This window comes from Anopheles funestus, chromosome 3RL (genome assembly GCF_943734845.2).
Source record: "Anopheles funestus chromosome 3RL, idAnoFuneDA-416_04, whole genome shotgun sequence".
Classification (NCBI taxonomy): Eukaryota; Metazoa; Arthropoda; class Insecta; order Diptera; family Culicidae; genus Anopheles; species Anopheles funestus.
The window spans coordinates 44,221,990-44,238,652 of NC_064599.1; the positions used below are offsets into that span (position 1 = coordinate 44,221,990).

The 16,663-nt window shown below is 36.9% G+C and overlaps 1 protein-coding gene across 1 annotated transcript; it reads right to left on the reverse strand.

The window, feature by feature from the left end:
* Window positions 1-9,167: 9,167 nt before the first annotated feature.
* LOC125769898 (serine protease Hayan-like) lies at window positions 9,168-12,313 on the reverse strand. The gene is made up of 5 exons (XM_049438924.1): window positions 10,331-12,313; window positions 10,234-10,262; window positions 9,887-10,152; window positions 9,715-9,824; window positions 9,168-9,643 (listed from the first exon to the last, which is right to left on the reverse strand). The coding sequence occupies exons 1-5, from the start codon at window positions 10,509-10,511 to the stop codon at window positions 9,303-9,305; spliced, it is 927 nt and encodes a 308-aa protein (XP_049294881.1). The 5' UTR covers window positions 10,512-12,313; the 3' UTR covers window positions 9,168-9,302.
* Window positions 12,314-16,663: the final 4,350 nt, after the last annotated feature.

Sequence of the window (16,663 nt, forward strand, 5' to 3'; positions counted from 1 at the left end):
TTTTTTTACAAACTGGAGCTATACCTTCCATCATCGTTGCAATACTTTTAGCAAAGTTTACTACACAATTCAATTAAAGCAATGCGCTTAACAATTCTTCGTCGAATTACAATAGAAATACTCTACCAATTGCTATTCACATTGCAGGTCGTGAGCCTCTTTTCGTTCCCTTCCGATTTATTACATATTATTCGCTGGCACGTTCTCAAATCCTACATTCACTGCTTTAATCTCTAAATTTATGGCACCATATAGCATGATTATGCTAACAGTACTGGTTGCTGACGTTAGTGTAGCCCAAAGAAATATTATCTAAAATTTTAGGAACATTTAAGTCCACATAGCTGTCATTTTTCAGAATAAAATTAATAGATCTTTCAGTTCAAATGCTATCTAGCACAGTGTGGTATTAGATCAGTGGTCCCCAACCTATGGTCCGCGGACCACTTGTGGTCCGTGGCTTAAGTAGAAGTGGTCCGCAGAATAAATTTACGGTCGTTGGACCGATTATTTTAACATCTTTTGTTTACCATTTCAAGCGTTTTTACGTGAAGAAATCATTCTACACTTCTCGATATGTCAGATTGTGGACAATTATAATTTTTGATAATGTTGTATTTAAAAAATCGCTTTAAGAGCGGCATACATACATTACGAGTCCGTTCATAGAAGGCACATGTGGGCCGCGATATACTTATGTCGAACAAGAAGTGGTCCGCGGTACTAAAAAGGTTGGGGAGCACTGTATTAGATTATTGAGGGAAGCACTTCATAGTGCAGGGCAAAGCGCATGGTATAATACGAGACTAGTCATGGGTTCGATTCTAATCTGGATTAAAGTCCGCACGTAACTACCACTTGTTACAAGGAAATGGTATCGTTTACCAAAATAAGTCGAGAAAGGAATAAGATAAATTTCGGATTTTGTTGTTACAATTGTGAATGTTTATAATACAGTTCATTTCGATCCCACTAACACAATTTCAAAAAAAATTAAAACTGGAGATGTATTCTTAAGTCGTCACAGATTTTCAAAAATTTTAAACAACAAACATAATGTAAAAATAAGCAAAACGGTTGAATATTTCATATAATTTTATACAGGTAAAAAATTCTTAACCTATTTATAATTTCATTGATGAGTGCAGTATTACATTAACTTCAGTATTGTTGTGTGAAACACGATGCGTTTAATTTTCGCTGTTCGATGTGAGAAAACTTAAAAAGTCTTATCAACAATGTGCAGCCAAAGGTGCATTCAGCAAGTCGTCACGCGAAAGGATTCGGTTGAATGCATTTCTTCAGGTCATGGCGATAATACGGCCTACCCGTATGTGGGTTTATATCCGTAATGCACGAGACTTGCACCCGACTCCAACCTAACCCTATCGAATGCATTTCATAAACTAGAGCCAAATTTTTTTTTTACATTCTGAATGTTTTAAACGTTTCACGCAGGTCATGAATGGACAGACGCATGTAATGTAATAAATGAACGATCTGTTCTCCATTTCCACCGTATGATCCCAGCTGTTTTTGAGATACGTTTGTGTGCTACGCGAATGAATGTGCCTCGTTACCACTGCGAGACAGCTCACATGACTGACTTTACACCACCTTGGACACGGCAATATTATAGAAGATCGGTGCATAAATTTACCGTCACGGTATGAGACCGCGCATGTATGCACAGCGCTAGCTTTCGACGAAAGTGATGTTTGTCTGGCGAGGCGTTCAAGGAGACATTTTGGGATTCACTTACAGCCCCAATACGCTCACGGGTGCAAAATTGTGGGAAAACTCTCAACCAACCGGATAATTTAAAGAGCATGAAACCGAACGCACATTAACACATAGCCGGTAGCCGGAAGTATTCACACCCAATGCACTATTGCTTGCTAATGTTATTTGCTTACTTCCTTGCTGCACGTACTTACCGTTGATGCTAGCGTACTTATGTATGATCAGACTCTTCCTTGCAAGAAAATTCAACGGCCGGTATTGTTCTTAGACGTGTTCTTAAATGGGTTCGTTTCACTGAAACTCTTTGCTCGATTCATACGCCGGCAAACTTTTACATTCCAGAAGTTTTTGGTTGTATTCAACACAGAGCACCTCCATTTCAGGGCACCATTTGAGAATTGCTATACACATTAGTTGATTAAAAACGGTTGATTTGTTTATTTTCTTGCATTTAAATCCAAAGATGATACCACACATTCATTCACTTGCTGAATTTTGAAGAACACAGTTAGGGCACTAATATACCACATTCGTCTTTTTTAGGCTTTCTTGTATGTTCTACTTTAAACTCTATCGTCACACTAACGGCTTTCATGCGGTACAATCCTAAAGTCCTGACGAACGTCCACGTGAACTTTTACCGAGCACGTTACATAGCTCCCGGGACACTGAAATACGTCCTTCACGTCGGACAGTTGCGATTCGATTCGAGAGGTCCTGCACACATCAAGTTTCTGCCGGTCGACCCTAAATGTTGGGACCCTCGGTTTCGGATCGTACTTCAGCGATCGCTTACCTATCTCGCTTCGTTCAACGGTTTTTCCTTCCATCCTTTACTGCTTCATCGCGCACACCGACAACACTGCTGCTGTTTCAGGAAGCGATTGCTCAGAAGGGGTGCATCAAGCACAAAACGCACTAGAGCGAGATAGACCGAAAGGCCTAGAAGAGCAACGTTAAACGAGCGGTGGGTATTTTTTTTTTTGACAAAACCAGGAACCAGGAACTGCAACACGGTTCTCTGCAGCGAAAGCAATAGGGATACCGGAATGGTAGACCAAACGCGCACCCGTATGTCGTTCATTCGCTTTAGTGCGGAATTCGCAAGCATACACATTTTTCTGCAAGCCGAAAACGCGCATTTAAATATCTTCATGATACATGATGTTTCTCCCGATTCTGCTGGATCATAGTAAAATGTGAAAATGCTAATCCTAACCATCCTTAAGCCAGTTACTACAACAAGTCACACAAAACCACGTGTTGTGCACTGAAGGCATGGCGTCGACATGTTTCACTATACCAACACATTCGGCACCTGGTACGGTGCATTGAATGGGAAATATTGATAAATGTGAAGAAAATTACTAATTGTTGTGTTGAACTGTTTCACAAATATTTATATCATTGATTTGTCAGACAGCTGGAAACTATCGCTGCCAATTACTGTACATATGTTGTATGGGGACCATGCTAAACAATTATCAAGAAAAATGCTTTAAACATTCCAAAACTAAATCAAACTTCCGCTTGACTAAATAGATCGTGATCGATCTTAAATCTAATCCGATTACCGCAACATTTTAAATATCACCATCCCTGTAGTGGACGAGTATGTAGAGTAAATAATGAGTTCTAATTTTAATCACACGCATACACACAGAGCAACACATCTTTGCTTTCACTAATTAAGTTAAGCCAACTTACTTCCTGTTTCTCGGTATGGTTGAACGGAGACGGTCAGAATACAATTCTGACTGCTTTCCCATCACTTGGGTACATTCGTTTCTTTAAATCTAAAACCAAAACACCGAAAACACCTCGCACAACCGGCAGCGAACTGGCTCATTAGGAGCAGACCAATTAGAACAATTATGGGCACCAATCCGTGACGAGCATCGGCGGTTAGCGAGGCTTCATTTCGAATACAGTTCCATGAAGAGCCTTATTCAAGGATTCATTATTTAATTGTGCAGGGTTAGGAAAATTTATTGTAGCTTTATTATTGCTCAACATTTTTTCAATAATTGAAACCCATTAGGGGCATTGCGAAATGTAGTTGAAATGGAATCAGTTACAAGTAGATAAGTTTTATATGAAAGAGGAGCTATTCAACAGTTCCCTTGAAGTCACATGTACGAAGCTCACGCTGCTGTTGGTGAAATGGAAAACAGTTTTAATTAATGACAAATCCTATACGATCTTTACACAAGTTTTAATCATAGTACAATCAACACGAATATCACATGTATTGTTGATGTTATGTAGCAACACATTTATCTTCTTCCAAACATAACCACATTCTTGCCGCATGTTTCTTTTGGATGTGCAAAATCACCGACAATGACCTTGAGACACACGAAATTTGCCCTCTTGTATCTTTTCATATATGACACCGTGGTATTTTGTCTTCCCATAACCGGTTTCCAGGTCTCGAACTGTTCCTTTTATAATCTACATCAGTTTTGTTGTAACACAGCGTATGTCTTATCGAAAAAAACCATTGGCTAGGAAGAATATAAAGAGTTCTTTTCCCCCAGAGATACAATGCTCGAATTAGTAAAGACAGACCAAACCGATAAACTTTACATCATGATGCATTTACGATACTATTTGGCATTAACAATAAGTTATGAGCAGATTTTTATACATGTAAGAGTTTGTTTTAAATACTATACGCTCATCTGAAATTATCAAAAGAAGTTTATGGAATGAATATAATGGAATGTTTTGAAAACAACATTATACATGTCCCTAATATGCATATCCGAATTATCTCACGAGAATATCAATGTACAACCAATGCTGAATACCTGCACATAAGTTCAAATATCTACAACCAACCTGTGGCAAACTAATTTGCACTAAATCAAGGAATATAACACTTTCCTAAGTAGTTTCGGTGTTACCATGTAAAGCCATTGACAGGATTAGCACATCCAATCCAGTTCAGGTAGGTGCATTCTGTTTGGGGTTTCCTGATCCTAAATGAGAAAAATGTGTTAATGATTTTTCTACTTCTTTTGTGACACGCAATTTACATAAATAATTTTTCATTTACGCTTCAGCGTTTGTGCACAACACCTTTGGCTGCAAAAATAATTAACAACAAGAATGAGTTTTGCTTCGGTGAGCTTAAGCAAAGTTGATAATCCGTTTGTATATCTTGCTGGATGGTTTTTCAACAATCAGTTTCATTTACTACCCTGTAGAAAATCTGTTTCACAACGAAGTGAAAAAAACGTTCAAAAATAATCTAAATGATTTTCCACCAAAGTTAATGAAAAACTGGTTAAAATTATTAAAAGTCCTAAGTCCATAATACCTTAAAATCATCTAATGGTACATGAGACATTAATATTTTAAGAAGAAACGAAAGATTAGGAAGAAAATACTATGATGGTGTTTTGAAATAACTTTACTCCTTAGATATTACACTAATCAAGAAATTCGGAAGCACTATACACTCTTATCCCTAACACAGACAACGCAACACACGCTGAATATATTTAACCCGCATTGTTACCAAACCATCAGGTCACAAATAGCAAACTATGTTGAATGGCCCAAGTACCACCTTTCACATAAATCTATGTCCACCTTTTTCGTACCGTGGTCCAGTTCACCATCAAATGCCCTCTTTTTCTGTGTGTCATTCCATTCCCGAATGTCATTTCTCCACGGTGCTTCAGTGTTCAAATTATGCGGGAATTTCGACCACGAACATTGTCATGACCGATTGGATTGTTCGTGGATTTAGATCATCCTTGTGCTATTACAGATGACAAACTGATTTCTATGCACATGGTGCCAACAGTGAATGTGGGCACATTGACAAGAAATTGTCTTGACCGTTGCAAAACAATTAATCGCAACGGTGTGGTTTTTTCACGATTGAAGCTGATAGAAAGTTACTAAACATAAAATAAAATGTCACGCCCTAGTAACATTAAAACTGGTCTTACATAATCCTGTTAAATTTAACCCATAGTGCTAGAAAAAGCTTAATAAAATAGCCGCTACAGAGTTGAGAACCTTTCTCTCCGATAACCGTGTTTCGCTTGATATATTTTAAGCTGAATGCAAAAGTGTGATCTACTTTGAAACCTTAATACCTATCAGATTTTTAGTTTTTAATTCGCTATTTAAATACTTACTCGTAATCTGGAATAAAGATAACATTTGTCATGAGGTAAAAAAGTACAGAAAAGAATAGTGTGATAATGATAACAATGATTAATGATGCATCTAGTGGTGGTGATGACTGTACTACTGGACTATTATTCACTTTTCGTCCTTTTACTCAACTCGCTATTAAAAATGATTTGTGTTCAATAACTAAAACAAATAATTTGAAAAATGTTAAACGTTTCAGAACTACTTCAATTCATCCAACCACTTGTTCATTTAGACACATAACCGGTGGACTTAGAAACTTGCAATGCTAAATTTTGCCTAACTTCAGTACTGTACTAATGATTAATATGTTTGATCAAACCGTAAAAGTGTGTGACCCCTGGAATCGCGCAAGCGTGACCTGGAAGACCAGACTAAAATAAAGTAGGTAAAGTAGGTAAAATAAGTAGGTAAGTGAATGATTATTGCCCAACATAAAAGCCTTTCATTTGCTCACAGAAACCGTACGTTGTGGTTAAAATTAACTGCCGCCCTAATCACAGGTCTGTCAAATGAATAAAATGGACGTAAAAGAAGGTCAGCTAAAATCACGAAATATCTCCCGTGCGGTCAGTTTATGTGACAGCCAACTCCATTTATGATTCGTTCTAGCTAACTCTGGTGACCGACCGTTTTAGTTACGCGACCCACAAACGTTACGAATAAGCCGCACGACAACTGATACTTCTAATTACGATACTTCTTTTACAAAGCATACGAGTTGATGCTTTCTGTACCGGCTGTTAACGGTTGTCTATAAAAATATAATTCGGCTACCAGTACAATTCCAGCGAACAGCATCCCATCATCCTATGAAGTTGATCCCAAAATATGCTCTCAACGTGAGAAAAAGCAAATCTTTGCATCAAATTCCGAGTTCAGATGGTTTGAAAAATACTGTTGATGATATCTGATAATCACGCAGGAGGAATAAATTATGCCCAAATTCTTCCCTACCCTGTAACGTGCATGGGAATTTTGGCAGAACGATCGGATATTTGGTAACATGATATTATCACCATTTTATTACCAATTTCGAAGTTAATTACGTTCGGCAACATTTGAGACGTTCGCAGGGGATGTCATCTTCCATACACATTGCCGTTACGCTTGAAATAATTTCCATTTGCCGTCATCGTTACTTACCCCTTTGAACATATTTCGCAACCAGGATATTCATCCATGTTGTAGAATCTGAATACGCGAACTTAGATGAACCGTTTGCTGTCTTTATTAGTTGCAATTTATCTGTTCCAGACCATATCTCAGGTAAGAAGACAACTGAGGGCAAATCAAAATTTTCAAAAGCGCCTGGTGGAAAGGTATTCAGATTTTTCATGCATCCGTAACATTCGACAATTTGTGTCGTTTTGTGTCTTGGTTAAACGTAGATCAATATATTTTCCGTTTGTTCTGTAAAATAGAAATAAAAAACTATTCATTACGTTTCATTCACTTTTCAGTAGCTTTCCGAAGATAATAAAAATGTTTTCTATTATTCTTCAAATTTCTTGTTAAAATATTTTTAACCCGTTTTATCTTCATATGACGGCTGCATATCCTTGGGAAAAACTGGATTTCCCTCAACTTTCTTCATTTTTTTCTAGAACGACGACTTAAAACTATTGTGAACATTTCTGTTTTTTTGTTATATATCCGATAAAAAAAGTTCTAAAAAAACATCAAATAACATGAAACCACAAACCATTTCTAAAACACACCAGGACGACCAGTTCTCAACTTACCAATGCTGGTAAATGTCTTAACCAAAGTCTATAATTACCGGAGAAAACGATACACGCATAACTCTACGCCCTGTGTCTAATGTTCACCCTACACGCTAATTTGCTTCATTCACTGTTGGTATTCTTTATAGGAACTTCGTGTTGAATTGTTTTTTTAACTAAACGTATAAACTAAAGCCTTGAAATGTAATATCAAACCAGCAATTATCTAAGAACAGTTTTTGTTTGTAATGAAATTTAATTTGAAAACAATTTTCACAGCAAGCCTGCTGAAGTAAATGTATATCATTGCAAACAAAATAATTCAAAACAAAACTGAAATATAAAAAGATTGGAGATTTTTGGGTACCCTTTGGGAAAAAGGTTGTATTGAAACCACATTGGTATAACGAAATTGTATACCGTCAAAGAATTAGACACGTTCTGTACTTTCTAAACCACAATTTAATTCTATACAGGTAATCTTCAAGAGTAATAGTGTATATTATCAAAACACAAAATGATGAAAATTGCACAGGGAAACATTGTTGAACTAGGGCGCATATGCTTGAGCCTACTGCCTTCTTTAATCACTGCCTTAACATCATCAGAAATATCTAATCGAATCTAATTTAATCTAAACTAACCTATGTTTTGTGATATTTTGTCATAAAAATGTTTATTAAAAACATCTTACAAAATCGTTTCGACAATGAATGGAAAACATGAAGGAATGAAAATAGAAAACATGATGGAATTGTTCGGAACGATGACCACAATTTTTGCAACAGTATGCTCCTAGCATAAGATACCCTAGGGCACTTGGCAAACTTGTGGTCCAGGGTCTCCACCTGTGAGCATACTGAGCAAGCCGAAGACGCTCAATCCATCTTCTGCATTAACAGTCCATGAGGAAATTTGTTGTTGACCAGCAAATATTTATAGTGTGCTGCACTGGACTGACGACGATTGTTGATATTCTGGACTGACGTGATTGTTGATATCCTGATATATACATATGTTATATCCTTCCAAACCCATCGCCTATTTACAGAAGGTGACTCTACGGCTACTTTGGCCTCCGGAAGTCTCTCAACCATAATCTGTTGAATAGTTTTGGTGGTAATGCTGGCCTGGATTGGAAAGGTCGCCAAACACTGAATCACAATATAAATTCTTAACTGTTACATTTTAAAATCCGCGTATCTAGGATTTTGCGTATAAAAGGTATCATGTATCTCGGCGACTACCTGTTTAACCTAATGTATGTTTAAATCACATCTTTCAAAGTTGCTAGACATTGAAACAAAATAAAGTAAAACTATCATTGATTTATCTTTATCCATTTAGGCTTCTTTTATTTGCTTTAGTTTTATGTGTATTAGTATAATCTTGTTTCAACAATCCATATCAAAGTTAAAATATAACATATCAAAAGGTTAGATAAATGTCTGTAGAAAATTACTATTCAATAAACAATTGACACAAAATTGTTCGAAAAAAACTTCAAAACTTTTCAGACAGTTAACTTTTGACAAATACCAATACAAATAATTTATTATCCATCCAACCAGCGCTAGCCAATAAATAACATTTATTCAGTATTTTGATGATAACCTTATTTATATTCTTCGCCTTTATTGTTTTCGCATCATGTACTTAAGGAATTTCCACATGAGGCCACACTATAGCCTCAATCCAGTCCAGAAACGATGACACCCTATTAAACACCTCAATATGTACATTGCAGTCATCGATATGTACTGTTGGCATTCCGACCACGTACACCGTGCTACCGAGTGTCATGAACAATGGTCCTGAAGAGCGTACTTCACAAAACTCGATCATGGTTCGATTTTTCTTATCCTTCACACATAGTTGCGATTCAACTATTCCACGATCGAATTCTGGTATGATCACTTTACTTTTCGATAGTTCCTCTCGGCATTCCTTTCTCGTCATGACTGGAAGATCGAGCCAACGGAAAGCAGCATTTTGTTCTGTAATGTTAAAAGGTGTAGGTAGATACAGTTGCATATTGCTCCATTGGTGTTTTCCCAATTCGCCCTACCTGGTTGATATTTAAACCACTCGCCCAGATACACTTTGTCACTGCGAAGGCTCATTTCGGACCACAAACAGGCCACTATACTTTGGCCGTTTGGTGTTACAGTTTCGCGACTGCAACATAAGAAAAAACATATGAACGATACATGCTGTTAGGCGAACTTCTACTCACGTACATTGGGTTGCGCAGCTTGACAACGGCTACATTGTGATACGCCGGCTCCTCGTCCAGTTTGGGATGATAGAAAATTTTGTTTATGTACCGGCGACCACCTTCGTAATAGAAGACATGCTCTGCTTCTACCATCACGAACATGTGACTCGAAGGATGATCATCGGATGGTTGCATCATTTTGAGGCACAGTGCTGAAGCCAACAGTGAGTCCGCGCTTATAAAAACTGCCGGACAAAAGTACGGCTCTTCGGTTGAAAATATCTTCACCTTTAAGTTGAAATAGTACCACAGCAAAACATAACTTTTATTATTCATTAATTCGCAACTGACCTCTTTCTATTAACTCACCGGGAATAGCATATTTGCGATCGGACACTCTGAAAGAAAAAAGCAAGAAAACATAAAAACTGTAAATACAGTCTCAATGCATAGTTAAATTAATTACTTTTCAATGCAGGCCTTAAACGGTTTGGATGATCATTGTTGAACAAGCGTAGAGCATGGTATCGTGCCGGGTCCGAGGAACTTAGTTGGCTTATGTTAAAAGATCTTCGGATATCCGCACCATAACCGATGGCATTGAACCAGATAAGAACATAAGTTAGGTATAGTACACTTTTCAACATGTTTGAAGCACTTGTTCTGCCTAATTTCACACCACTGAAACGTTCCACTCGAAATCTGCTGTTCAACTGTAGTTACACATAGAAATCTCTCACCGTATAGCTCTATCGCATTAGTTTAAAATACTGCAGGTGAATGAACTTCTTATCAAGTCATGATCATTCAAGAGAGCATACATTGAACGAACTGTGAGGTGATCGGAGATCGTTATCATTATTTAGCGTTACTGTGAAGCGTGAAATGCAAAAGCAATGGAATGTAGATTACATTTTATAAAGTTATAAAAATTGCATTAATCCAGCATATAACGTCCTACCGGTATAAAATAACAACACATCCTAATAGTTGTCCTTGTGTAAAGGGAAGCATTTATTTCAAAATATTTTTCACATTGCATGCTTACTGCCAGCGAAATGGACAATAGGAATTATCACTTTCCATCATCCTAGGGGGAAGACAAACTTTTCTTAAGCATTGGTTGTGGACGATTTTCAGATTCTCACGATGTGTGCGGTGGTCACAGATTTGATGTGGGTGAAGTAACTACACCATGGTTCCCTGCATTAAATCATTAGCTACCAAACAAAGGCAAATGTGACCGTGTCAAATTGCGATCCAATTCATAAACATACATACTTTAAAACTTTTATTTTAATAGCATTGTAACATACAAAAGGATATTGATTCCATTGTTTTGGTCGCCGTCTTTCTCATCATCGCTGCAATGTTGTTATACTGTGTATTCTCATGGCGTTCTAGTCTAGTTTCATTACCGGTTTTATTCACATTTAGATAGGACAATGTTGGAATAGCAAATTAATTTAATTGAATGTCAATTCTTCTTGTTTTCAATAATGAAGAATGTACTCGCGATCACATCACACTTTGACATCTGTTTGTGCACGATCCATGAGCTGAGGTTTGTACTAAAATGATTAAAGTACTAAAATCCGGTTCTTAAACATTTCTACTTTGACGTACTGGTGTGTTAGTAGCAAGTGTGCAAATAATATTTGCATTGAAAAAAAGTCATTGATAATCGTGCTTAAAACTATATAAATTGATCATGTGTCAGAATCCAAAACTAATTATCTTGTGCATCAAAAGTTTCATTAAATCGACCAGTTTGAAATTGCTGAATGGGAAATAACCAGTATTCTTTAAGAGCTTTTGTTCAATTTTTTATCGTACAGTTTTGTTCCAATTATTCTATTGTGCTTTTTTAATCTTTGGCTGTCATCGTGCATCCTAGCTCGAAAATCGTACATCTCCCATGTATGCGGCCCAGTTATATGACACTGGAAGCAATCTTGAAGCAACTGGTAAACAATCGTAGGGAAAGGATTTTTTTGTCAACCTTGGAATATCAAAGTTATACAGAAGCTTTTCCTTCCTTCTATTAAACGAGCACCCGTGGAGCCGGAAACGTTCCCTTGTGACAATACAGAGTACATATGTATTGTTGAAGCATACTCATACGATAGTAAGTATGCTATTCACAACCAATTGCTTGGAAGTTTTCTATAACATCTACACTATAAAGAGAAAAGGAAGAAAAAAACAGATCACGATCATTTACACAAAAGGACGAACGGAAGAATGTGGCACACAATTTTAATGGTCTGAAAAATTGGAATGCATAACGCACGTGTAACGTAAACTTTTTTTTCTATTAACTTTAGAATGCGGGTGTTGAGCTAGCACCCGGTGTTTGCACAACGTTTGTTAAATGCACCTTGAGGAAGGAAATGTAAAGTCAACTTTCATGTTGCTTCGTATTGTGTTACAAGGCCCATGAACATACAAACACATGTGTGAGGGGAAGGGTTATCGGTCGTGATTTGTTTGTTCATTCATCGACAGTTAGTCACCAAATATTAATTTATCTTCTTCTTCTTCTTGGCTTAACGACCTTACAGGTCACGCCGGCCATTTCTGGCTTACTAGACTTATTTTACCACGTAGCCGGATAGTCAGTCCTTGCTACGGGGGGACGGTCCGAATGGGATTTGAACCCGGTCCGGCCGTGTGGACTGGCGCCGTTTATCACATGCACCACCGGGCCGCCCCCGGTGGATTAATTTATCTAATGATATTATAAACATGAATTACATAACATTCGTCGATTGATTGAACGAAAAATTCTTGCACTAACTTGATATAAGAACTGTAATTATCAATATTTATTAACACCTTTCACTTGATTTTATGTGTTTTTAAAGTTTTGTACACGATTACATTGATTTTTTTCAAATCCGGCATTTTTTTGAAATTTATAAAGATTTTTTTATAAACGCAATTCTTCTGTGCATTTGATAAAAGTGTTTCATCGATAGGAACTCCTACGGCTTGCCAGCTGCAATATTTATCACCCACGTGCCGGTGTGTGCATTTGAGGGAGCCATTGTTTAATTTTTTCGATTTTTTCATTCGGTTTTAAAAACCATTCCTTCGGTTCCTTCTTTCGCATTTGACAAAGAAACTGAAATATGAGGCCCGGTTAACGGAATCCACAGTTCATTGTGTAGGAAGGATGCCTCATTCCTCAATTCATGCCCTTATCCCACAAGTTTATGTCGCTTTTTCCATCACTGAACTTCAACGCACCAAGGCTCACAATCTGCTAGCTGCTCATGAAAGGTCAAGAGTCGTGATTAGTGGTGGTACTGGCTGCATCACACACTTACCTGCCTGTGTCGGTTGACACGCACGTTATGTAAACGTCGCACGTGCTTCTATTTTTTATTTTGATCAGTTTTTTCTACTTCCTAGGACCGACCTTTTTTATCAATCAATCGGAATCAAACAACAATTAGGACGTAAAACAAATCATGATGCCTTTTGTTCGATCTTTCTTGCTGTCTCTCCGAAGCAATGAAAGCTTTTACATCAACAAAGAAACAAAAGTTTGCGGAAGATGTATATGCACTCACAAAACTGTAAGCATTGCATTTACTATTCCAAAAGAATAACGTGACCGTTAAAAAGCGAAAAAAAAATATTTCCTTCTTTCACTTCACACTCAATCGAACGGTTCGTTACATCGTTTCACACTTTGATCGCTGCTCAATCTTCGATGATAAATAGGTACGCAATCAGCACTGAAAAAGGAAACGAAAAAAACGGTGCCAATGTTGCAACAATCAGCTAGCAAGGTGTTAAAATTTCAAGTAGCAAAAATGAAACAAAGTAAACGATGTCTTCATGAACCGCGTGGAGTTGTCTCATCCGTAGGTGTAGTGGGTACAATGGGCAACATTTGCTGTTTTGCTAGCTGAAGACTACATTTGCAGACGCATATCAATCGTATGCGTAACAAATTCCAGGATGCTGAATTGAACCATTTTCAAAAGGTTTCTAATTTACGACATCAGCAACAATTCGCTTTTGAGGGACATCGCCGCAGATGTGAATCAGAACGGATAATTCACCATGCTTCAATGCATTTCCTAATGCATACAATTCTACATTGCTACCGCGACCAGTTCTTGAACGAAATAAGTCGTTATTATTTTACGCCTATCGGACGAGACCATTGGCTCAACAAAGCACTAATGCTAAAATTACCACATAAGTTTAATTCGAGCGTATCTCTGTAAGATATTTCCTAAGGTCCAAAGCAATGGTCAGTTCTTCTTCTATGCACGTGATACGGATATTACTCCGCGAGGAGTAAGTCTTTGATAGCATTAAATGCGTTATTCGCTAAGGCGTTAAGACCTATGCAGATGTCAAAATTAAATTTTCTATTAACAGAACTACCAGCAACGTCAAGCACAATGTTGTCTTCGTGTGTTTTTCATCTTGCACAGTCAAGATCACAATCAAAAGAGTAGAATTTTACTTCATTCTTAAAAACACCAATTTTGGATTGTGATTTACTATACAGTCCCCATTTTTTGGTCATAAGTTTGTATCCAGTTTGTATATTCAACTTTTCCTTACCAACAAAGCCGCATTATATTAAGAAATATTACCATTTGGCTATACCTAGTATCTGCAAGTGACTTTCTTTTAACAAATGGCTCTAAACGTATAGCTGAATTCAATACATTTGACGCCATAATAACAAGCACCTCTTTGAACGAGTGCTCACACAACCAGCAAACAAAAATGTTATAGATATATCCCTTTTAATGAGCGAAAATTTGCTTCGAGAGCCTTATGCGCTGCACTGTGCCGAATGAACAATATTGAGAAAATATTTTATATAAGAAGGAATATTCAGAATCTTCTCACGCCAATTCCACCATAGAGCAAATCATCAATGAACTTGTGACATTCAACTAATGTTTTGGATTGCAAATGGAAAACAATCATATCGAAGAGCTTTTATAGCACATGAAAGACCCATCTTCCGAAGAGCTAATGGAGTTACTGATGCCAAGGCAAATGTTTCTGAAACAAAAATATAATAATTCCTCAATCAACTGAAGGTATTCGGAAGCTATTGACATTAGAGTACGGCTTTTTTATATGTTAGTCACGAAATTTAATTTATTTCAATATTCATGAATATCTTATTTGCAGAACTTTTCCATTTAATCAAGTTGATAAACAATTATATATGTATTTTGAATAGTGTCCGGAATTCCGAATTTCGAAGTAGAACGATGTCACTTTGCACTTTACAACACCATTTTAATACTCTCTCAGCGAATAGAAATCAAAGTTATTACAATTTTGGTAACTTGCAGGAGTTAAACCAATACGTATTATAATATATCAATTGCACTTGGAGAAATCCTAAGCGGAATTAAGTAGAACCAAGCACACAAAAAATTAATTAAAACATTCTGATTTGCGTTATATTTGTACATCCAAATGTATCGATAGATACCTAAAAGTTTTAAATACCTAAAATTTCTCCCTCCTATGCCACGTTTGTAACAAATTTCACCAACATGCATAAATAATCCGCCTAATAGCAAGTACGGTTGGGATTATTTCATATCATTTCCAATCGGTGCTTAGCATTTTCACTTTCCCCATGCAAAACATCATGCAATCTTCATCGCATGTTAACCTTATCGTTGACCTTCAGAAATCTCATTATCCTTGTTTGGTCTTAAAATCCATGCGTGTACCACTCGTTTCGGACACGTATGGCTAAATTTCAAACCCCTGTAGATGAATCAATTTACCGAAAAAGTTATGACTGACAGTCAATCAGAAACAGATAGAATGTAGAATATATGTGTGTGAATTTTTTTAATGAAAACTCGGACATTATATGGATGGACATTAAAGAATTTTGTGTTCTTTATGTGGTACTTGCATTTCTATAGCGAGAAGATGCATGTGTTTCTGAATAAATGCTCTCTTTATAATTTACCGATATTTTATTCAACTTATTTCATCACCAGAACATTCCTGTATGTCGAAGACACTTCATATAGACATCATATTTATGTACGCTGTGTTGCAGCAATGATAGCTTAGTTTTGTTTGAATTAAATAAATAATCCCCTAGGAGAACAAAGGGACCCTTCTAACGAAACTATATTCGCATCAACTGCACGGTTCCTGCGGGACTAACTTTTCTATGAATTTGGTGTTTCCATTTTTTTTTGTTCTCGTCCTTCTATTCAGATTTTAGATGACTTTGCGTAATAGTTTTTGCGCGCTGGGGGTATTGCTTACGGGTCTATGTCACTGTCATTCAGCTGGCAATTGATGACCATACGAATGTCCACAATATGATGCACTAGAATCAATCATCTTCGAAATGTGTCCCTAAGTTCTCTTAACAACGGCGTGCTAGAGTTTTTCGTAATAACCATTTTTGGTGTGTTTTATATTTCTTTCACAAACTTTTCTTTCAATGCAATGACCGCAAGGCCCTTTTTTATTTCTCATTTAACCACATTGAGGAATGGTGAGATCATAATTAAAAGTAATGACTTACTGTAATCTGTACCGCTAATGGTATTAATGATGTTTGTAGTACTCTATTAAAAAGAGCCTTATTCAAGAAAAGTTACAAAACAGCAGGGAACAGGAAAACATTTCTTTTCAAGGTTGGACACCTTTTAAAGAAACTGTTCAATCAACGATATTATCATAGTAAGTAAACACTTAACACTTGGGTTTGAGTGATACCATATTTAACCTAACCGTTTAGACAACCGTCGCCGTATTTAGTCGTTTCTCC

Excerpts from the sequence above, each read along its gene's own strand:
- LOC125769898 (XM_049438924.1), bottom strand. The coding sequence starts at position 10,511 with ATGTTGAAAAGTGTACTATACCTAACTTATGTTCTTATCTGGTTCAAT. Across the intron at positions 10,153-10,233 it reads TCGCAAATATGCTATTCCCG|GTGAAGATATTTTCAACCGA; the intron begins GTGAGTTAATAG and ends TTCAACTTAAAG. Across the intron at positions 9,825-9,886 it reads GTCAAGCTGCGCAACCCAAT|TCGCGAAACTGTAACACCAA; the intron begins GTACGTGAGTAG and ends CTTATGTTGCAG.